Source organism: Phocoena sinus, chromosome 2 (assembly GCF_008692025.1).
Source record: "Phocoena sinus isolate mPhoSin1 chromosome 2, mPhoSin1.pri, whole genome shotgun sequence".
Lineage (NCBI taxonomy): Eukaryota > Metazoa > Chordata > Mammalia > Artiodactyla > Phocoenidae > Phocoena > Phocoena sinus.
The window spans coordinates 165,188,963-165,212,851 of NC_045764.1; the positions used below are offsets into that span (position 1 = coordinate 165,188,963).

Below are 23,889 nucleotides of genomic sequence, written 5' to 3' on the forward strand. Positions count from 1 at the left end.
ATATCAGAAATGTGATCATACAATCACCCAGATCATGTTACTCATCATTGGGAGAACACCCTAAGTAATAATGTGGTCTAACACACGTATAGGGCCAATAACTTAGAAATTTTCACCATTTTGAGGTACCCTGTTCTTAATAAATATGACAATAACAGGTGCTTGAAATGTGGGCAAGGTGAATAAGTAGACTTTAAATTGTATACTTTTATAAAGTATTTGAGAACATACTCCAAAAATTGAGATACAAAAGGAATTCCCTTATTGAAAAAAATAGTCACAGCTATCCTAGTAGGTTTCTTTAAAATAACTTATCTTATATAAAGCCATTTGTTATTTATTTATCAGTAATAGTTATTTATCATCATATCATAGTTATTTAAGAAATCAGCAGTAATATAAAAAAAAAAAATAAAAGGCAGTTTTTCAAGGGTAACTGAATCCGTAATTCCAAGACGGACCAGAATATTGAAATTAACTCAGAAGACTTGATTTTCTGTCCCAGTGGTTCAGTGGTTTATTGTTTTATAGAGGTTTGGAAGAATTAATGAATTTCAAAACAGCTAATTTAATTCATTCAACCATAGGATCTGACACAGTAATTAGAAGAAACTGGTCTTTTAAAATGTCTTTCCTCTATTACTTTCCTTTTCTTATTCTTGCCTCTCGATTAGCTATATATAGTTACACAATATATGAGTCAGGATTTATGATGATATGAAAACTACATACACTATAATCAATAAAGGAAGAAGGGAAGGGATGATTTGGCTCTATCTCCAAAACTGTTACAAAGAGAATTTAGTGTATTTGTTTCTCTTAAATCTACTTCTATTTTTCTCCTAATACCAGAAAAGAGTCCTTTCATTTAACATTTTCATATGAATTATTTTTTAATTCATTTCTGATGTGACTAAACGAAAGCTTTGTGAATTTTAAAATGCAATTCACTGACACTAACAGCCTGCATGTACCATAACTGCTGCAAACTCAGCATCTTTCTGGTACTTATAAGTAGAGTGAGGATGAAGATATTCTCTAAGTGGGCACTCCTCTGAGTGTTTTCTGAGCTCTTCTCAAAAGCCCATTCTAGATTACGCAAGGAGGCTCACCAGTTGATAAATTAGCCTCTCTTTCCTTCCTTTCACTCTGCCTGCCATTTTACCATTTCATTTTCTGTCAAGTCCTCCAGAAGAAGAGGCAATGAAGATAAATGAAAGTGAAACCCACTGATTTCCAATACTCACAATGCATCAATTACACCATCAATCATTAGGGTATACCAACCATTCTTCTGGATCATTTCCCCTTAGCAACAAAATCCCTTTGGTTTATACTTTACTAGTATCTTCCACTAGAATGCACAGTTTTAAAAATGTCTTGAAGAGCTAACTAACACATTTCTAGACATAGTCAACCTTACTATAGATATAAATGGACATTTTCTTGATTATTGTAACCCTGTGCCTGATGGGGTCACATTCTGTGAATTAGCTACAGAGTTTGGTAATAACGCACCTAAGATTTCCCATCATTACTAAGAACGACCATAAGCTAGGAGTACAAAGTTTTCATTGACTCAGTGAGAATTAGGTAGCCATTTGGGCCACTGAAAAGTATAAAAAGTTATTTCCGATAATCATTGTGGACAAAAATGTGAACAGGATAATACATTTTGAAAATAGTTTAATATTTGCCATTTTTGTTGCCTGTGCTATTAATATATACATTGGTTCAGTAATAAATATACTATTACATAGAGTGCAATATTTTTAGTATTCGTAACTGGTTGAAATTAATGCTGCTATTATCTCAAGAAAGGAATAAATAAATATCATGCCCAATTCCAAACTAATGCTCGAGAGGTTATCATTAACAAAAACTACAAAAGAAACATGTTGGGCCTTTTTAAGCATGATTCCTGTAAACATCGCAAAAAACCGCTTTTCTCAGTCCTGACATTTCGTGTGATGGCTTTAAAACAAAATACAACACACAAATCCTATCACTTCTTTTTTTGCATAGGGGATGAATTAATCATATTTTAAAATGCAGCAATCATTCAGTGAAATGTCTTCAGCACACAGCACTTGTTTTCGGTAGGAATTCAGAACTTTTGAGCAATAAAAGTGCTCTGCATAAGTTTATAAAATATGCTTTCTGGATTTAAATTTAACAGAAAAATTTCAAAACAAGCCATAGTTATAATTCTAAGGTATTATGTACATAATATCTGACTACAGGAGGAAAAGCCTCACCGCAGCACAGCACAGTGTACAAATAACACAGTGTTTAATAGAATTTCCCTTTAGGTGTTCCTCACATCAGTGCCTCTGGGGCTAATGATTACGTTATACAAGGCCCCTTCTACTTGTTGCATCCCAAGTGGAAGGGGGATGTGAGGGCAAATTTAAAGTAGATAATGGGGGGGAAAAAAGGCAAAGATACAGTACATATGCTTGAAAGAGTGCACTTTATGAAATAGCTTGCTTTATTCATATTCTTTTATAAAGTGCAACATTACTTAAAACAGAGACATGTACCTTAATATTTTGCAATAGCCATTAAAACAAACTGCCAGGAAAGAGCAGTGCAAAATTAAAAACATACATAGCTTAGCATGCATCTCAGATGGGTCCCCAGTATAGAGTGTGGGACCTGAAGTTCTTATATCTTTTTTTTTTTTACTTTTTAGAAAAAGATTAATAATAGCAGGTTATCGTCATAGGTAACCATAAAATAAAAACAATAAGTTAAAATCCTCTCTGAAGAAATAAGTATATGCCACACATAAAATTCATTACAGACTCTTTTTCAAAACAGACCTTTTTTGCTGATAAATCACTGTTCAAAGGGTGCAAGTCTCTTAAAAACCCACGATGCCCACAAGGCGAAGCAAAAGGTATCATCACAGTACGAGGAACTCTTGTTGGCAGACATCTGAAGAACCTGCGACTTATTTTGTCAGCAGCTCAAATCTCACCAGTCCCTAATTAAATTGACAGACATCTTTGCTCTTTCAAAAACAGTCCTGTTGGCACCATGCTAGGTCACTAAACAGTATGACATGTGGTCTATTCACAGTAACATTCTCCGTCCAGTGCTTTTGGATGAGGCTAACCAATTGGGTTTTCCTGAAAAAATTCCCTGCGAGGCAGATTCCAAGGAGACCAATGGGACACGTCTTTCAAAGCACAGAACCTGGCCGCAGGCACACGATGAGGGAGCAGAAGGGACAATGGATCACCCGTTATGCGCCTACCGTTCCTATGCTGCTCAGTCTGAGAACTGGAAGAGGGTCTCTGGGTTATTGCCGTCGGCAGGATTGCTGGGCTGCAATGTCTTTGTGGGTGTCCTTTTGCCATGAGAATGGGAGGAAGAAGAGTGAGAGCTTTCACTGGAGCTGCTGCGCGTCTCGGTACTGGTGCTGGTCTTCTTCATTTTCCTTCTCTTCGCCAAAGGGGCCTTATCAACATTCTGAAGGCAAAACCCCTCTCTCTTGTATTTGTTAAAGGCCTAGGGGAGAAAACAAGGGGAACCCCCGTGAAGGTAAAAGGATTGAAGTCTTCCTGGCCGTCACGGGTTATAGAGAACTTGCGTTTGGCAAGCTTGGCAACCACAGCTTCAAGTTGTTCTGGGAACATGGTCCTTAACACCACTGTATCCAAAACTCCGGGCAGGGTACAGAAGCTCATGGGAAAGGGTTTCTGAGGGCTCTGTTTAAATCCACCTGTTAGGGCGTCCAGGAGTCACAATTCTAATAAATCTTTTGAAGAGGGCAGGGCTACCTCTCAATTAAAAAACCACCGACGGACTGGAAATTCTTGAAGAATGTCAGCAATCTAACTCACCTCTCTCCATCACTTTGACTAGTTCTGTGTCTGAGATTTAAAATTCCAACCACAAAGTCCCAACACAGAGCCCCTGATCTCCACGCCCACGTCAATGCAATTTGGGTACATCTTGGACACAGTATATGCAGAGAAGATTAGCTCTATAAACCTCAGCCTGGCTTCCCCCTCACAGCAGCCTGTCTTTACTTTTCTTAGATTCAAGCTTAGGCATTGCTGAGTGACAACCTCACATCATATGTCACTGAGAAGATTTGGATCACCTGCCTCAAATGCTTGCAGTTCATCTCTTCACACCTCACCAGATCCCAGCTTATTAATATTTTAATCCATTTCTGCAGCTGAAGAGGAAATGCTATCCTGTCTCCTTTCTCAAGATAATCCTTTCAGAAGTAATTTACTTTCTCTCTAACTCATTGGCTCCTTATCCTTAATGTATTTGCATCTGCTTGGCACGAATGTGCAGAATCTACAGTTATTGCAATGCAGTCTCAGCCTTTCAAGTATACAGTCTTTACTTAATACCAATTAATTTACTTCTTATCCCTCACAGTCTCTAGAACGTATTATGCACAAAAATGATTTTTGAATGAATGGACCTTCACATGTGCCTTAGTTCCTAATGCCTATTTATAGTTTTTACAGACAGTCATTTAGCTTATTTGAGAGAAAAACTGTTCTAATACAGACTTGTGGTTGCCAAGGGGGAAAAGGGGTGGGGGAGGGATGTATGGGGAGTCTGGGATTAACAGATGCAAACTGTTATATATAGAATGGATAAACAACAAGGTCCTACTGTATAGCACCGGGAACTAGATTCAATATCCTGTGATAAACCATAATTGAAAACAATATGAAAACGAAAGTGTATATATATGTATAACTGAATAGCTTTGCTGTACAGAAGAAATTAACACAACATTGTAAATCAACTATACTTCAATAAAACAAAAATTTTTTTAAAGTTCTAATAGTATGCATATTGTTTTCCTTACCAAGTCAAAAATTTCAACTATTCAAATATCAGACTACTGCCTCATCTTGCAAACTCATTCTAAATGTCAAATAAATATTTTGTGGTTAGCAGTGACTCTGGTCCCCATGCACTTTCTGTTTATAAATGTGTTTATATCATGAAGGGATTTATAAAAGCATATCTAAAATTAAAAGGACCCATTTTAAAAACTGTATTGCTAAGAGGGTATCTCTTAGCAATAGATTATAGAGTAAGAACATCTATCTGATCCCTTTCCAAACCACCCTACAAGTGCAGAGCCCAGAGCCTTACATGGAAGGTTGCTTTCACACAGGTGTGCACAGCAGCTCCTGAAGACCCTAGAATGTCTGGAGTCATCAGAGGGTTTGAGGATAGCTGACTGCCATCTTGAAGCCATTCATTGTATCTCAAGCCAGACATTTTAAGTCTCTTATTTGGATCGACTGTGAGAAGTCCTGTGGGAATAAATAAGATATTTTTATTTTATGATTTGTCATTTCAAACATAGTTTAAAGTCAACCTCAGACATAGATCTCAATTATGTTCACAAGACATGATGGTTTCTGAAAGGCGTCAACCTCCTACAAAGATAATTACGTACATTTTCATGTACATTTAAATCCCCTAGTGAATACCGGATGCTAATAATAAAGCCCACAGTAGCCTATATCTGGAGGCTGTAGGCTAGCTGGCTTTCCAATCAGGAGAAAATAACCACCTAAAACAAGGACTCCCACTAGTGACCAGGCAAACTCCCCCAAAACAAAGAGTACCGAGATTTACTTCATTCATGTACAAACATCTTCTACAAGTTAGGGAGTGTGGAGGTATGGAGATGGACACTCAGAGAAGAGCTGCGGGGAGGCACACAGACAAAACCCAGGTCTCATCACATTACAGGACAAGTGCTGTCGCATGAGCCACACGCATGGCAGGCCCAGGGGAAAGACTCAGCCTAGGGAGTGTGGGCATCCTGGAAGGCTCCCAGGAGACGAGTCCTGGGGGATGAGCCGTAGTGGGTTTGATGAAGAAGGGTGCCCTTCTTCAGGGATTAGGAATAGCACGTGTAAAGGGGAGCAGAATCCGAGCACGTTGGAGGAATTCAAGTGTTCGAGGATGGTGGAGCGAAGGTGACAGGAAGCAGAGGCAGGCAGGGCCAGGCTGTGAAGGGCTTTGAATTGTGAAGGCTGCACTATGGAGTCTGACCTGAAGCTCACGGGGATTGTCTGAAGGATTTTTAACAGAAAAGAGGCATGATTGCATTTGGCTATTAGGAAGGTCACTGTGCTGATGGATGACACGTAAAGTGAAAGGAAGTGAGACAAGTTGAAAGCATGTTGTGGATTTTAGGAGACAGACGATGACAAGAACTAAGGTGACAGCCATGTGAATGGGGAGGAGGGGTGGCTGGGAGGGATGCTGCGCCCGCAGGACCGCGTGCCTGGCTGCGGAAGGCGAGGGAGGTTGCGGGGACCTCGGGTGATGCTGGGTCCTGTCCTGGTGATCTGGCTTCGTGGCCATGTAAAAGGAGGGGGAAAGGAGGAGGCACATGCTTGGGGGAAAGGAGAGTAAAAAGGAAGAGGTTCATTTTGAAGGTGTGAGACTGAGATGCTGGTGGATCCAAGTGCTAGTGCACGTAGTGAATGTGGATAAGATTACTGAGGGAGAGTGTTCTGAGAAGAAAATAAGGCTGAACAGAGTAGCCTGAAACCTTTTAGAACACACAGGGACTCCCTGAGTAATTCACCAACAAATATATGTCATGGGTATGATTCTACTTCAGTCACTACACATCATATAAAATATGAGATTTTCCATTAGATTCTTACCTTGGATCAAATCTTTAGCCTCTTGGGATACATTCTTCCAGGCTTCTCCTTCAAAGGAGAAATCTCCCTTTTTAATTTTCTTCATGATTTCCACCGCACTGGTGCACGTCAAGCTTTTGTCATGAGATTGGAATGGAACTTGCCCTGACAACATTGTATACTATCAAGAAAAAAAAGGAGCAAAACAGAATGTCTGCCGAAATCACCATCAAAGCCACTCTGGTAATTTCATTACCAACTTAGCGTAATTTCCTAGATATTACACTTAGCATTGCTGCGTTTAAAAGATTACATGGCTTCAATCACTGAAACAACCAACACATTTCAGGCTTGTATATAAAAAGGAATGGCTTAGTATGATATCAAGATTTAAAGCCATTTTGATAACTGTATTCAGATAAGAAGAATAAAAAAGGGATACTCTAACCATCTCAAAAGATGGTATTAATGTCGACAGGGGGGTGTGTACATGCCAAAGGAATTGCAGGCCCTGGCTAAAATGGCCCAGCAGGGATCAGGGGACACAAATGAGAATGGATCTTGAAGACGCTGAGCTGGAGTGGGTGTGTGGAACATAAGACCTGGCTGACGGAGAAGAAATTATCGCCATGGAAACACTTGTCTGAGACATCCTGGCAGGGACACCTGGAGCCAGTACGAGTAGTCAGCTGAAATGGCTCCTTGAAGCTCGAACAAAACTGTGTACTGGGATCAGCAGATGCACTGATTCGTAAAGCTGCAGCAGCAGTCGCTGTACTACGGACACGGCACACTCAGAATCAACCTGAGGAGGTCCGGAAGACACAGCAAATTACATGCATAGGTGCCCATCACCTCTCTCTGTTGCACCAATGCTTCTTCCTTAACTCACACCTATGGCCTCATTGAGGGGGGCTCCCGATGAGCAACTGATGAAGGAAGAAAGGAAATTGGGCCTACTTGTCAGGTGGGTTGGCATTCTTTCACTTGGGTGCAGCTGTCCTGTTCGAACGTGAAAAGCTCAGTGAAGACACCAGCTCAGGACAATACCCTGTGGGGTTGGGGTGCTGTCCTTTAGGACTGTGCTGAACCAATGGCTGATCCATTGGTGCTGGGTCCCCCATATCTAGATTCTATGGGCACACGACCCACTTGTAGAATTCACGTTTCCTGTTCCTGCAGCCTTAGGGTCTGCTCAGTTAGAGGTCTTTGTTCCATGAACTCAAGTGATCAGCTCCACTCGGTAACAGTAGGTGGCAACTCAGTGGTGCACCCTCTGCTCTCCCTCTTTCCCTGCCTCCCTGGGATTATGGTCCTTAGGTACATGACAAAACATAAGCTTTAACTTCAGGTTCTGCTTTCTGGGGAATCCAGACTAAAATATCTTTCTATTGTTGATGAAGATTTTGACCTGTTTCCAGTTTGGGGCATTTTGAAACATGCTGCTATATATCTTCTTGTACGTGTCTTTCGGTACATAAAAATACACATTTCTGTTGAGTATATCCTTGAGACTGGAACTGCTGGGTCATTTGGTCTGTGTATGTTTGGTAGATACTGCCAAGTAGTTTTCCAAAATCTGCTCGGCTTCTTATCTTACCCCACTTCCTAACAGATACATTTGTGGCTAAGTGCAAGAAAATATCCTTCATATTACAGTTTTCTCACTCTCATGTGTAATAATTCAACAGGCTTTTGCGTGGAAAAACGAATTCTCCGTCTTTGGAAATCTTTAAAGGAGACTGGTGACAGGGACTTTGTAGAAAAGATCCCTTTTCTGGAAGAGTTAGAATTAAACAAACTTTAGGGCTCCTCTCAACTCCAAGATCTTAAAATTTAATTGATTATCCAGGAATCAACTTCTGTTAAGAATAATTCTGTATCTGCAAACTGTTTGCAAATGGTGTGATAAGAAAGTATCCATATACATAAAGATATACATCTCTTTCTATATATGTGTATATATATGTATGTATACACACACAAGAGGGAATTAGGGAGAAAGGAAAAGTAAATATGGCAACATGTTTAAATGTTCACAGTGTTATTCTCGCAAATTTTCTCTAGGTTTGAAATTTTCATAATAAAATTTGGGGAAGAAATTGAAAAAATAAGAAATCCTGAATAAATCTCTTGGAAGAAATATGTTTAAAATGTTATTATATTCCATCCTGTGGGTATGCTATATATTCCTATGGGATAGTATATAATCCTATCCTACATTTTCTAAATACTGTCTGTTAAGCTCTGAATCATTGTGTGCCTTAAAATTCATATGCCAAAGAGCCAACCCCCAATGTGAGTGTATTTGCAGGTAGAAACTTTATGGAAGTAAAGGTAATGAGGTCATGAGGGTGCAGTCCTCATCCAATAGGATTAGTGTCCTTACAAAAAGAGACACCAGGGAGCTGGCTCTCTCTCTCTCTCTCTAAGCGCATGCACTGAAGAGAGGCCATGTGAGGACGCAGTGAACAGATGGCTGTTTGCAACCAAAGGCAAAAGCCCTCACCAGATACCAACCTTCTGGCACCTTGATATTGGACCTCCCAGCCTCCAGAACTGTGAAATAAATTTCTGTTGTTTAAGTCACCCAGTCTGCAGTGTTTCATTATGGTGGCCCCGAGCAGACTTAAGACACTGTGTAAACTCTATTTTAATTAAAGTCCTGTGAATTTCCAGTGAACTGCACATACATGAGGTAGACTGAGTTGTAATCAAAGCTGCATGATATGATGTGATGCATCTTCCTGAAGTATTTGTTTTACCCAATGGGGGTAACATAAATTATTTTCATATTAAAGTATCCATATTCATGTGTATTAGATGCAACATGTAAAAGGGCCATAGATTTCTAAGGCAAACCAGACGACCCCCCCAGAAAATTTTGTGCTTACTATGGGATAGCTCAGGCTTTGTATCTAGATCCTCTGGAGATATGCACTCATTTATATGGAAAAGTTTGCAAAGCATTCTTCTTATTTTTTTTTGGACAGTTTAATGCAGGTGCTAACTATGCTTTTCATCTGTATTTCGTGTCTCTAAAAGGCAAGGATTTTTAAAAACCACAACCACAACCTATTATCACAACTAAAACAATTAGCAGTAATTCCTTTGTATCATCCAATATCCAGTCAATATTCAAATTTCTCCAGTTGTGTTATATACATTGTATAAATATATCTGTATGACTTGAATTTAATAAATAGATTTGAAATTAGAAGTTGTTTGAATCAGAATTCAAGTAAGATGCAAACACTGTTTCTTAAGTGTCTTTTAATCTATAGGTTCCCAGGCTGTTTTTTTCTCATAATTTATTTGCTGGAGAAACTCGGTTGTTTGTCCTGCAGAACTTCCCGCAGTCTGGCCGTTGTGATTGTACTCTTGTGGTATCATTTAATCTGTTCTTTGTCCCCTGTTCCTGTTTAAAACTTGACAATTAGATCTAGAGAGAAGCCTGGCTTCTCCCCATGCCATTATACAAAGTTATTTCCATAGACACGGCATTTGGAGGCTCTAAAATACCTGTCTGCATGTCTAAGATTGTCTTTTAAAACCTTAAAAAGCATGGTAATTATATTTGGCCTGTATTTAAGTAAGGGCTGTTTTACAAGGGGTAAACATATTATTGCTAGAAAAGAAAGGCTCTTTTTTATTTAGACGAATTTTTTAGGAGAGTGCTACTGAAATCAGTTTAAGTCAAACAAAACTCTCAAATCTACAGAAATTAGTTTTTTATTTTAATTTAAAAATCATATTCATAAATATGTAATTTCAGTTTGAAAATTATAAATAATGACTTAAAACTGCTGAAATAAAAACCATATAAAGCTTAAAAATAAAAGAACCATCCTGCAAGGACAACTGGCTTCCATTGGGGGAAAACAAACTGACACCAAAATAAATCCCAGATGGAGTGCATAAGTATAAAAATAAAACATAATTCTAAAGGAAAATTTAAGAGAATATTTTTATAATCTTGGGTTGGGGTGGAGTGACAATCTGACATCAAAGCCAGATACCACAAAGGAAAAGACTAACATATCTTACAACATAAAAATAAACTTCTCTATTTAAGCCTCTCAAAAAACAAAATTAAAACCCCATATTACTATAAAGTTTTCAAAGACATGAAAAACCAGAAAAAACATTTCCAATATTAATGGCAGACAAAGAATTAAAATCCTTAATAGACCTTTAAGTTTCCATAAGAAAAATTTCCCCATAGGAAAGTGGGCAAAGCTCATAAACAGCAATTCACAATAGAGAAAATAAAAATGTTCAAATACACGAAAAGATGCTCAAACTGAATACTCATCAAGAAAATGCATGCAAATTATAACAGTAGGAAATAATTTAAAATTGAAATTGATAGTATCCAATGTATTCACATACAGTTGATGAGAACATGATCTGATAAACCTTCTAGAAGGAAATACAGGCATATATGTCAAAATAAAGATCTATATATCCTTCTCCTAGGAATCTATTCTAAGGAAATAATGAGGTATCAAATTACATATATAACATAATCTCATTTGTTAAAAAAAACCCTGAATATATATACAAATATATAGAGAAATCTGTAGAAAGATATAAAGCATACATAATAGGGGGTAGGGATGGGGGGGGAGTAAGAGCTTACACAATATTATCTCTGTATGATGAGATTACGAGTAATCTCACTTTGTTCCTTATATCTTTCTCTGTTGTCTGAAAACTTCTCCCTATGATTATGCATTACAGATTATATGCAGAAAAAGTAAAGCTATTTTGAGAAAAAAACATGCCGAGATTCTTCTAGCTTAATGTTCTGTTTCTGATCCCGGCATCCAAAGAGAGTTTGTGAAAAGCATGCTCACCACGATTACTATAAGTTACTATAAATATTTTTAATTTTTTCTATTAATTTGTTAATTTATCCTAAGTGATATTCCTTAATTACCTTTTAGCCTGAAAATCTCAGAGAATATATTTTAAAATATTTTTTCTACTAATGAGTCACTTAGCTATTTTCACATTATATCTAACATGCATATCTTATGAAAATATACTAACTACTGCTTCTTTAAAAATGCATATATACATAACTGTAATTCACATTAAACACAGTTGCCTTAAATATTCCAGAATAAACCAAAATAAAAATTCCTACATTTTCTCCAATGTAAATTTTAAGAAAGGGAAATAGTCTTCAGTCAGGCCTTTTACTGAAAAGAAAAGAAACCAATTTGCCAATTTTCTCACGAATTTAAGAAAAACAGCAAAGAGAGAGATATACAGAGGACATCAGAGAACTGACTGGGTTTAACGGCCTGACGTATGAACTCACCAAAATGACACCCAAGCTCCAGAGGTCACAGGACTCATCGTAGCCATTGTGATTCAAGAGCTCTGGGGCGGCGTAGTGAAGAGTGAAGCACGGCGTCTTCAGAGGCTGATTATCGGGTGGCTTTAAGCGTGCAAACCCAAAATCAATTACTTTAATTTCCAAATTGTCATTTTCATCAGTGAACAATAAATTCTGCAAGATACAAACACTTCATTACTTTCTCATTAAAATGTAATGGGACTTGGTGATGCATTTATGCAATGTTACCTGTCTATCTATTTACACTGGATTCAGATACAGAAAGGTCTGACAGGGTGGGTCTGGGACCTGGATGTCAGCGTACTGTCGCTCTCTGCTTTATACTTTTCTGTATCACATCAATTTGTACAAGGTCATGTGGAACATTTTCAATGGGACCATGCCTCTTCTCTGTCTATGCTTTCCCTTCTGCTTGTGTCTGTCTTCGACCTCCTCCACCAACCTCCCTTCCAACCTGGCTCTCAGGCATCTAATCCTCATTTAGAGGTGCCACCAAACAGAAGATGGAAATTATTATATTTTCTTCTAGCACTTACTTTTCTTTCCTGGCACTTATCAGCTCTGCAATATTAGTTCAATGTCTTCACCCACATTAGACCATAATTCCATGAGGCCAGCAACCGTGCATCTACCTTATTCATGACTCTCTCATGTAGTAAATGCTTTGGTAAATATTTGTCCATTGAATGAAGTCATAAATAGAATAGTTATACATAATATCTAGTAAAGCCTATTAAAGAATACATGGTGGAGACATACGTTTCAGAAATATTTTTTCCAAAACAGTTAATACTTGAACATTTTTGATGCTTATGGATATTACCCCTCTATTATTCAGAAAACATTGTTATTTTGAATCATTTGCCAAGCCGTGTCAATCACTAAGGTTTTACTGATTACTTCTGTATTTTCCACTTGTTTAAAAAAATCTAACTGTACTGATGGGCAAATTTTTACGTACATTTTTATTAGTACATCAAGCTAGTATGCACAGTAATTGAATCTGATTATATTGTCTTTAGACATCCTAACAAAATCTGTTATGCCTTTTTGACCATTAAATTATCCCCCAGTTCTGGAACACCATTTGCTTTTTAATATTATTTGAAGTGAAATAATATACATCATAGAATACTTCACTGATACAAAGAAGAAAAATCTTCTAGGCCCCCATTCAAAAGTTAAAAATGAATGAAGTGGTAGGAAAGAAGCAAAAAAATTAACTGAAAAGTTTTCTTAAATGTTCTATTATACAAAATGCCTAATCCTGAATTTGTGATGGAATTAAAATGTGAATATAATTCAATGTAAGGCTTCACCACAACTGAAGCCATAGCTGGGGTGCATGGACCGGGTACTTGGGAGAAGTCTCAGCAAATGACCCTTGAACTCTTCCACAGCACAAGGCACTGTGCTACATACAGAGCAGTGGATGAAGCACACCTGGCCTGTCCTCCCAGAGCCTACAAGACTTTGGAAATGACTTTAGTGTCTTCTATACTAAGACCAGCTAAGGACGTCCTTGTTCTTAGATCTTGAAATGGAGGAGACATGGCACACCCCTCTTCACTCCTCTCCCAATTCTCAAAATGTAGTTGGGTGTGCATGGTCAGAAGTGGCAGGAATTAGTCATTCAAACCACATTTATCCTTGTCTCAAGTTCTGCCAGAAACTAATTTGATAAAATTTCTCAATCTTTCAAGAATATGGGGACCAGTTTGAAAAATACAAAGCAGCTTACTAAGAATATCAGCCAGCTTCTAAATTTATTTGATTCTCACCTAGAAATTATCTTGCCTATGCAGAATATGAATACCACAAAAATATCTACCAAAAGATATATAGTCAGATCTTAAAATGCTACATCAATGCGAAAGGGATGAAACTTTTAGCTTGAAAATAATATACTCTGCCACTTAAAAGTCAAAGTGAAAGCTATTTTATTATGGAAGTGTTAGTACAAAGGCACATTTTCATGTCTCCAAAATATATGTTGATTTAGGACTATAATGGTAGTAGAATGTCCTTAATAATCAGACAATTCTTCTTTTCAAATGATTATTTGAAAGAAAAGCTTTATGGCAGATAAGAATTAAGCTACGTGAGTATCTTTTTTTTTTTTTTTTTTTTTTTTTAAACATCTTTATTGGGGTATAATTGCTTTACAATGGTGTGTTAGTTTCTGCTTTATAACAAAGTGAATCAGGTATACATATACATATGTTCCCATATGTCTTCCCTCTTGCGTCTCCCTCCCTCCCACTCTCCCCATCCCACCCTTCCAGGCTGTCACAAAGCACCGAGCTAATATCCCTGTGCCTTGCGGCTGCTTCCCCCCAGCTATCTACCTTACTACGTTTGTTAGTGTGTATATGTCCATGACTCTCTCTCGCCCTGTCAAAACTCACCCCTCCCCCTCCCCATACCCTCAAGTCCGTTCTCCAGTAGGGGTAAGATAGGAATAAAGACGTGAGTATCTTTTTACTCAGTAAAATAGGAAGGCAAATTTCAATTCCGCTGGAGAGGACAGTTGCATCATTTGAGACTCATGAGGTGACAGATGGCCAGTTATCAAAGAATAAAACATGTGAAAATGAATTCTAGACAGTCATGGAACAGATCTTTTCAATTAAAAAAATTACATGCTTGTTCCTTGTCTGTCAAAAAAAACCAGTTAAGTGGTATGCTTTCACATTTAAAAATAGACAGCAAATCTCCAATGTACAGAGTGCCATATTTTTAGTGGGCGTTGTGTGGGAGAGTGAGAATTGTGATGAAGGAAGCAGAGGGGTAGCTATCATAGTTGCAAGTTCATAAAACACAATTCACTTTTGATTAATTACGAGTAATATGAATAACAGTAATAGAAAGTACATAGAAGCTTAAATATTTTGGGACTCAGTCAATTATATCCGAAGGCACAGAATTCCATTTTTAAAACATCCTCTTCCTACCAATAATCCAAGGTACTTAAATAAAAGGCAAAAATGGTGCTTTTTGAGAAATATTCTTTTGTAATCTAATACAAAAATAAACACCAAATTATTATTTTAAATATACTTAAAAATGCATTATAATCACATGGTAGTTAAAATTGAAATTCTATTTTAGATAGTAAATATATATAATTTTGCATAGGATAGAGGATGATTCATTGTTATTCTTTTATAAATTATTGGGTTTTGTTTTTAAATTTTCATTATTCTTTCGATGATTTTCTAAAAGGGAGGAATTTTCATACTTTTGATACTAAAAAGGGATCATTCTAGAGTTAGAACCTTCTTTCTTAACCTTTTGAAAGAAGAAATATATGAAAAGCTGCTACTTCTACATAGCTACACAGTTCTATAGATATTGTAGTACATGAGCAAAGAAAACACATGTAAGGATGGCATAACTCATTAAACAAAGACAATGCTTTATATTTAAAAATTTAGAACAACACACATTGCTATTCATGAGCTAATCAATTTGATTACAAAAGTAAAAGATAAGCTTTCAAAATACACTGTTAAAATCCCTCTAAAATGGTATACATATAGCAGGGGCATTATTTTCTGCTACAAAAATTTCCATTGCTATTTTTAGTCCACAATTGTTGCATAAAGTATTTCTTCCATAAAAGGCTCTCACACTTACAAATATAACCTCAAGATGATCAGCTGGCAAAAAAAAAAAAAGAAAGAACGAAAAGACAAATTTATTTTAGACTGAAATAGAAAAGAAAAAAAATGCAAGAAACGTGATATTTGCAAGTATCTATTTAGCAGAAAGCCCTGAAGATAAAAAATCAAAACAACCCCCCCCCAAAAAAAGCCCACACATATCTGGGGGATATTTAATAATGATGCTAGATTGCATTATATGAGAAAACATGTAATTTTATACCTCGGGTTTCAAATCTCTGTGTACCACTCCAACATCATGCATGTGGCTTACAGCTGAAACAAGCTTCCGCATGATGTAGCTGGCTTCTGTCTCACTGAAGTGTTTCTTTCTCTTAATGCGTTCAAATAGCTCTCCCCCGTTCAGAAGTTCCATCACTAGAAATGTGTGAAGCTAGAAAAGAAAGAAGAATAATGTGGAGGGCCTTAATGAAGAGGAGTAGAAGCTTATCAACGTATAAAACATTTCCTGATTATGAACTATTACCAATAAATTTAAATAGTCCCTTGTTAAAATAGTCAACGGCGACCCTTGTATTTTAGGGGAAAGAGTTGAAGGATAATGTGACTTTTTTAGAGTTCTATTTTGGTAATGGAAAATTTCAAGTACTGCAGTGAAATCTTTGTATATCCTTTCCTTGACTAATTCTTTCATTTGAATTCCATTCCAATCCTCTCTACCAAGTGTACATATCTTTCTTCTTAAAGTGTAACCTAGTTCAGATAATAATGTAAAATTGGCTGCTTGAAATAATATAGATTACTGATGGAATATGGGCAACTACCCCCAGGAGGCCTGACACACACATTTAATGGCAAATTTACCTCTTAAAAAAGGCACGGTTGGATGATGTCACTTTAAATCTTCTGTTAGGGCTCAACAGATTAGTTTCAGTGTTCCTGTTAATTCCCATGCCAAATACCCATAACTCACTTTGGGCTTTTTTTTTTTTTTTTTTAAATAATTGCTTTTGCTCCCAAGGCATTATCTTAATTAAATAGTATTAAAAGTCATGTATTTACTATGTTTTGCATACATTCCCATAAAGAAAATAATGTAGGAGCTACTGAAAAGCAAGGGAATTACATCAGCTCCCCAACGAACACAAATGGTTTAAGAAAGATACAAATCAATATTCAGATTCAAGTGCTATGCCTTATAGCACCAATGTCACTCAACAAACAAAACAAAGTATGCTTTCCTTTGAATTAGCAAAGTCCAGGAAAATCGCTTCATTAAAAAGATGATTATAAAGACATTATGCTGCACATAGTGGGCAAATTCTAGACGGTGAATAACGCTTTTATTAAGAGAATTGCTCCCAGGCTATTAGAGACCATGCTAATTTGAGTTTCCACGTCAGACAAATTAAGATCAAATCTAAAGGTCTGCTACAAGTATATGCCAGCAAGCTTTAAAACAATGAGGGGCAAGACCTATAGTGGTTTAAGAGATAGGTTTTAGAGTCAAACCTGCATCTGAATGCCAGTTCTGCTACTTACTTATGACCTTGGGGGTGTTACTTTACCTCTATGAACTTTAGCACCCTTACCAATGAAATGTAGGTAACAGTGAAAAAATGTATATATAGTAGCTTGAATAATGGCCCTCCAAAGATGTCCATATCCTAATCCCCAGAACCTATGGATGTTACCTTATATGGTAAAGGGGTTTTTCAGAAGTGATTAAGGCTCTTGAGATGGGAAGGGTGTCTTAATTATCCACCAGAGTCAACAGTATGAGATGGGACTATGGAAACAAAAGACTGGAACGGAACATGGAAGGGTCACAAGTCAAGAATGTGGGCAGTCTCCAGAGCTAAAAAAGAGAAGTAAATAAACTGTCCCTTAGAACCTCCAGAAGGAACCAGCCCTGCTGACACCGTGACTTTACAGCAGTGAGGCTGATTTTGAATATCTGACCTCGAGACCGTAAGATAATACCTTCGTATTGTTTTAGGTTTGTGGTAATTTGTAACAGCAGCAATAGGAAACTAATAGAGTAGTAAAGCACAAATCATGGTACACAAACTACACTGCTGTACAGTCAAAGGCTGGAGACACACCCTCAATCAATTTCACCCATCAGTTGAAAAGGGGACTATGGTGGATTCGGGCATGATCTAGGCAACTGTGTCACCATCACGGAAAAAACAACGCAAACTATCAACAACTGTATATTAGAATGATAATATATTTATACTGGTATACACAGGATTATGTCATGAGATGGTTTCTATTCTAGTAACTCTTGAATATAAAAATAGCAAATAATAAAGTTAATTTGTCACATAAGTAAAATATTAGGGATGTAGTTCCTGAGATCTGACAGTGGCCTGACGGTCAGAGATGGAAAGTCTTTCGGGGGAAGTAGCTAGGGGCACAGCTGCAAAACCGAGGGGTGTGTCGAAGGTCATCCACCAAGCCCTTGATGGATGTGTGGATCGCCTTCAATAGGAGACTACCTAGGCTCCTTGTAAGCACCCTCAGTGGGCAGGGGACTCTACCTGCACTGTAGTTGAGTGGCCCGGGGAGGTGGAGGCAGCAGAAGAGCAGGGAGAACAGTTCCCCCCGAGTCCTTGCTTCAAAGAGCTTCCTTTCCTGACTATAAGCACCAAGGATGCAAACAGATGATGTCATTTTTGGGTGCTCACTCACCTGATGTGAAAACCAGGCTTTGTGTCTGCCTCCTCTAAGGCAGTAGAACAAAGTAATTAATTAAGTGCTTGTTCTGAGGTTGGACTGCATGGGTTCAGATTCCAGCAGTACCACTTATAAACTGGGAGACCCGGTTACTTAATTTCCGGGAGTTTGATGATACATGTAGAATGAGTGCTACGATACCTGTGCCACGTAATGTATGTGAAAGTCAACAGCAGCAGTTACTACAGCTATGATGCTCCTGCCGCCGCCTGGTTTCCCCACCGTGTGTCACGCTTGGCCACGGCACTCTGGGAAAGTTCAATGTGGTAGAGAACTGGGCCACCGCTCTCCTAGGACGTGGATGTCACGGTACCACCCTGGAGAGAGCCCAGAACGGGAGACCAAGTCTTCCTACTAGATTTTCACTGATCTGCTATGTGACCTTGGTTGGACGAGTCTCATGACGCACCCCCCCCCCCCACTTTTTTTTCCTGTGGGAAAACACTCATGACCTTTCTGAACCTCAGTTTCTTCTCTGGTAAAGTTAGAGCCAACCACATCCAGGACTGGTGTTAGCTCTTGTGTGCAGCGTGCTGTCTTGCGTCAGACTGTGCCGTCCCGCCCAGTCCCAGGAGGAAAGATGACTGTAATGGAGAGATTTCTGCAGGGAAGGAGACATGGACCTGACAAAACAGTGTTCCTCCTGTCTCTAAAGTTACATAACCCTGTGTGAGGGTACTGCTGGAAAGTGGGACCGGGGGTAGAAGGCGGGTAGCATGACCCGGCCTGTGGCCTGAGCAGAATCTGTCACCTGGAATAAGAAGATGGAAAGAGAGTATCTTTGCCCTCTGCTTCCTATTTGCTCTTTCAGTTTGCACTAATGAGGCTTTAGGCTAAGTTCTACTCTTGAAGTTAAAGGGTTAAGTTGACGGCTGAAAATGACTGAGTACTGAGAGGTACGCAGAGACGAAGCTACGCGGGGTGGTAGCTGAACGTGCAGTAAGCACAGTGAGCTGGGCTTTAGCCCCCCGTCCTCCTTCCAGGTCCTACATGACCACGACTGAGTGAGAGAAGCAGAAGTGAGAGGAAGCATTGATTTGGGGGTGGGTGAAAGCATGCGTGGAGTGGCTTCTCACCCTCTCACGTGGCTCGGTCATGTCCCATATCCCTGACTTTGACCCAGCACCAACACAACTGATGAAAAGTAGAACCCTGTATATGAATTAGTATCCACAGAAAAAAAAGTGGACTACCTGATCGTGAAAAACTTCATGTAATTTCACGATATTGGGGTGTCCTTCACAGAGTTTCAGAGCTGTTATTTCTTTCTGAGTATTGGCTTCCAACCTGCAAGATGAAACAGTTAGACTCTACATCCCTCTTCACCAAGTTTTTGGAAGCATTGCCCCAATCCTAATTTTGTTTTTATTTACAGTATATTCAGAAGGTAAGTGTCAAAGTATCAGAATGAGGCTTCCCTGAAAGTAGTGAGTCATACACCCACCAGAACAAGTAGAGCAGTATTCTTGAGAAAAATGATCATTTCTGAGTCAGGAAAGAGCTAATCACATGAAGAAATGGATGCTCTACTTGCCTGACAATTTGGTAATAAGAATATACAATCATGGAGGTAATAATCAGTTACCAAAACAACTAGCTGGCTCTCAAACTACCCCTAGGTCACTAAATAATTGCAGAACAAAATATTTCAAATATACAACTAACAGGAATGGCAAAAGCTGCTGAACTCACTAAGCGAGTCTGATTAAACAACACCGCCACAAGAAAGTCTTCTCATAATAACCTGAAAAGCATATCGTACTGATTTATGTCTAAAATGGATTACTTTCTCAGAGCTAGAAGTATAATGGGTCAACTGATGAGCTGAATGGCTAAAACCCTGGTTGAAAACCTTATAATATGCCATCATTTTCCTTTTAAATAAAAATCTTAATTTATAGAAGCCATTGACTAGGACGAATACATAAGAGAGACTGCTGGAAATGTGATACCTTTTGCTGATTATTTTGACCGCAAATGCTTGGTTACTTTTTTTGTTTATGCACTTTCGACAGATGGAAAAACTTCCTTCTCCCAATGGTTTGTCCTTCAGATCTAGGTCATAGTGTTGATAGAATGGAGAGTCCTGACAAGAAACCAACATCATTTCACTTAAGAAAATATTAGTAATACACAGGGATAGATAAAACTGTTGAGTAACAGAACATTATTAATGTTAATAAATAGGAGTGGAATATACTTATAATCTCTAAAAATTCATCATTAGCTCATTTCTATCATGTATATCACTTATTTAAAATATATTACTTTCTATCGTAAGAAACGAGCTCATTCAAATGGATGTGAATAATTCTCTAGGGCAAATCTTACTATTTCCATTTATTCATTTTTTAAAATTACGTTTTAGTCAAATGGAAAGTCTATTAAATTTACTTGACTTGAGAAAGTCAATTAGTGTTGGTATTTAAACCATGAATATGTCATTTAATTAACCACATGGCTACACCTTCATCATTGCACTCCTTGCCACATTTGTCACTCCGGGACGATCGACTCCCATGTGAAACTGAAGAGGGTCTATGACGGCTGCATTACGCTTGAAGAGAATAGAAGGAGCAACAAAGGAATAGCCCTAAAAAAAAAAAGAAAGGAAAAAAATAAGGATTTGCAATTATCCGGTTTAGCACAGACTAGATTGTAATCATTTTTTTCTTCTTTGACTCCGTGCTTTCACCACTGAGGGCGTGGGTTCGATCCCGCATTGGGGAACTAAGATCCCGCAAGCCACATGGTGAGGCCAAAAAAAAAAAAAAAAAGCTCAAATATTTGTTAAGATGAATCTAAAATGCAAGGTTATTTCAAATCAATAGAATAATGCTTTTCAGAAGGAGATCACGCCATCTTCTGGTAGAACTAAACCAATTCAAAATTAAAGGCAGAAAAATACTTCCTTCCTATCCCATCCCCAGTATCTGACTCACATTGCTGATAAAAGTTTGCTTATAAACAAACACAACTAACTTCTCAAAAGAGGTACAGTTACGGAACTAAAAAGTGGTCCAAATGCTACTGGTTTTCAAACTAGATAAATAGCAAGTTTCATTCCAGTCAGTTTCTAATTCAGCAATTATTTGACTCATTATATTTCCTTAGGTTAAATTCAAAACTGAGTTTTAGAAAAGGAGTCAAATCAAACGGCAGAATGATGTGCTGAACCAAAAGTGGTACAGATCTTCCTTGACTTACAATAGGGTTAAGTCCTGACAGACCCACCAGAAATTGAAAATATCCTAAGTTGAAAATGCATTTAACACACCTAACCTACCAGATGTCACAGCTTAGCCTGGCCTACCTTAAACGTGCTCAGAACACTTACATTAGCCTACAGATGAGTAAAATCATCTAACACAAAGCCTATTTAATAATAAAGTGTTGGATATCTCATGTCATTTACTGACTACTGTACTGAAAGTGAAAACCAATGGTTGTTTGGGTTCCGACTGGTTGTAAGTGTATCAGCTATTTACCCTCGTGATCGAGTGGCCGACTGGGAGCCGGGTCTCACTGCTGCTGCCCAGCATCGTGAGAGGATCGTACTGCACCTCACCATCCCAGGAAAGATCAAAATTCTAAGTATGGTTTCCGTGGAATGCGTATCACTTTTGCATCACCATAAAGTCAAAAAATCCTAAGTTGAACCATCGTAAATTGGGGACCATCTGTATAATGATGGATGATTAATCTGTTTAAGCTAGAACATTCACTAATTTGAGGAACATTTTTTTCAACATCTGCTTTTTCCCAGCCAAGTACTAGCCACTAGTGTCACCTATGTCCAGAGACAGTGTCTGGACAGCCAAATTAAACCATACTACTGGGATACTAATGGGAGTCAAAGAAGTGAAGCTATGATGCCATTTAATAGAATATTTTATCTTAAGTCTGAGAAAAGATCCTTTCCTAAGTGTAACATCCTTTCTAAATCTTTTTTACGAGTTGAGAAACAGTTCTGATTAGTAACTGAAGATAAAGAATCAGATAACACTGTTTATGAATTAAGGAATATTTTGTATGATTAGAAGTAAAGTAGTATTATATTCTCTATAAAAGAGCTTGAACAGAAGTAAAATTTCAGGTGTAAATTCAACACATATTTATTTGCAATATCTCTGTATTTAATAATTTTGAAGAGATTATACAGTCCTGTTTTTCAAGATGCCAGAAAGCTTTCACATGGGAAAATTAATCTTTTCTTTCAAAGCATACATGGCCAACAAACACGTGTGGGCTCTTGGAGATTACCTGAAACAGCCTCTCGGAGCTCTGGGGCAGTGCTGCGGGAGAGTAGGTGGGGTCCATTTCTGTGAACTCTTCTGCAAAGTTACTCACATCTAATTCATCTCGGATGACTGGCTTAAAGGGCGCGGGCACTTTTTTGGCAGCTAAATCATCCCAATTTATTTTCTAAAACAGAGAAAGAAAATTGTAGTAGAATTGTAAAATTGTAAGTAGAAATCAACAAAGTTGAAATATATTTTAGAAAAATAACAAAGATAATGATTTTAATTAAACAACAGAGAGAAGCACATATTTTTTTAAATGTTTATCTTATTTATTTTTGGCTGCATTGGGTCTTTGTTGCTGTGCACGGGCTTTCTCTAGCTGCAGCGAGAGGGGACTACTGTTTGTTGCGGTGCACGGGCTTCTCACTGCGGTGGCTTCCCTTGTTGCGGAACACAGGCTCTAGGCATGCGGGCTTCAGTAGTTGTGGCACGCGGGCTCATTAGTTGTGGCTCGCGGGCTTCCGTAGTTGTAGTTCGCAGGCTCTAGAGTGCAGGCTCAGTAGTTGTGGCGCACGGGCTTAGTTGCTCTGCGGCATGTAGGATCTTCCTGGACCAGGGCTTGAACCCGTGTCCCCTGCACTGGAGGGCGGATTCTTAATCACTGCGCCACCAGGGAAGCGCGAGAAGCACATATTTCAAACTAATGATTTAAAAAAATATTTTTTTACAAGCAGGAGCACATTTTTTGACCACAGCTTATAGCTCACTAAAGCTGTGACTGAGATGAGACTGTTCTCCACCACTGTGGAATCTCATCCTGACCACTGGGGGGCACCAGGACACCCTAGTTCACCCTTAGGGATAACAAAAATTATTTTGTCATGAGTCCCCTGAGACAGGCGTTAAGCCAAACCAAAACCAAACCAAACCTAAACTAAACTATAATAAAGGGCTTTAAAATGGATATGAATATTAACTCTAAAGGAACATCCCTATTTTTTAGAGGCAGTGTTAACTAGCTTTCCTTCTGTACTTGCTTTTCCTCCTGGCCATCTGGACAAATTAGAAAATAAACAAACTCACTCTAATTCATGCATTGGTTTATGTCTATAAGTCTAAATTATACTGTGATAGTATGAACTGATGTAACCATTCTTTTCTCATTCAACTGTATTTAAGCTATTCAACATTGCCTCTTCTCTCCCCCATGGGATAATCCAGGCCCCCTTTCTACCCATGTCAGTCACTGTCTG

At 38.2% G+C, this 23,889-nt stretch overlaps 1 protein-coding gene across 2 annotated transcripts in view; it reads right to left on the minus strand.

The window, feature by feature from the left end:
- Nucleotides 1-1,669: 1,669 nt before the first annotated feature.
- RPS6KA5 (ribosomal protein S6 kinase A5) overlaps nt 1,670-23,889 on the minus strand; it is a 181,417-nt gene continuing 159,197 nt past the window's right edge. For both annotated transcript variants that reach the window (XM_032621161.1, XM_032621162.1), the window contains exons 9-17: nt 22,656-22,817; nt 20,860-20,985; nt 20,345-20,478; nt 19,586-19,679; nt 15,913-16,083; nt 11,986-12,177; nt 6,678-6,837; nt 5,140-5,303; nt 1,670-3,516 (exon numbers count right to left, since the gene is read on the minus strand). In XM_032621161.1, coding sequence (XP_032477052.1) covers nt 3,277-3,516; nt 5,140-5,303; nt 6,678-6,837; nt 11,986-12,177; nt 15,913-16,083; nt 19,586-19,679; nt 20,345-20,478; nt 20,860-20,985; nt 22,656-22,817 — 1,443 coding nt within the window. In that variant the 3' untranslated portion in view covers nt 1,670-3,276. The remainder of the gene's footprint in view (nt 3,517-5,139; nt 5,304-6,677; nt 6,838-11,985; nt 12,178-15,912; nt 16,084-19,585; nt 19,680-20,344; nt 20,479-20,859; nt 20,986-22,655; nt 22,818-23,889) is intronic.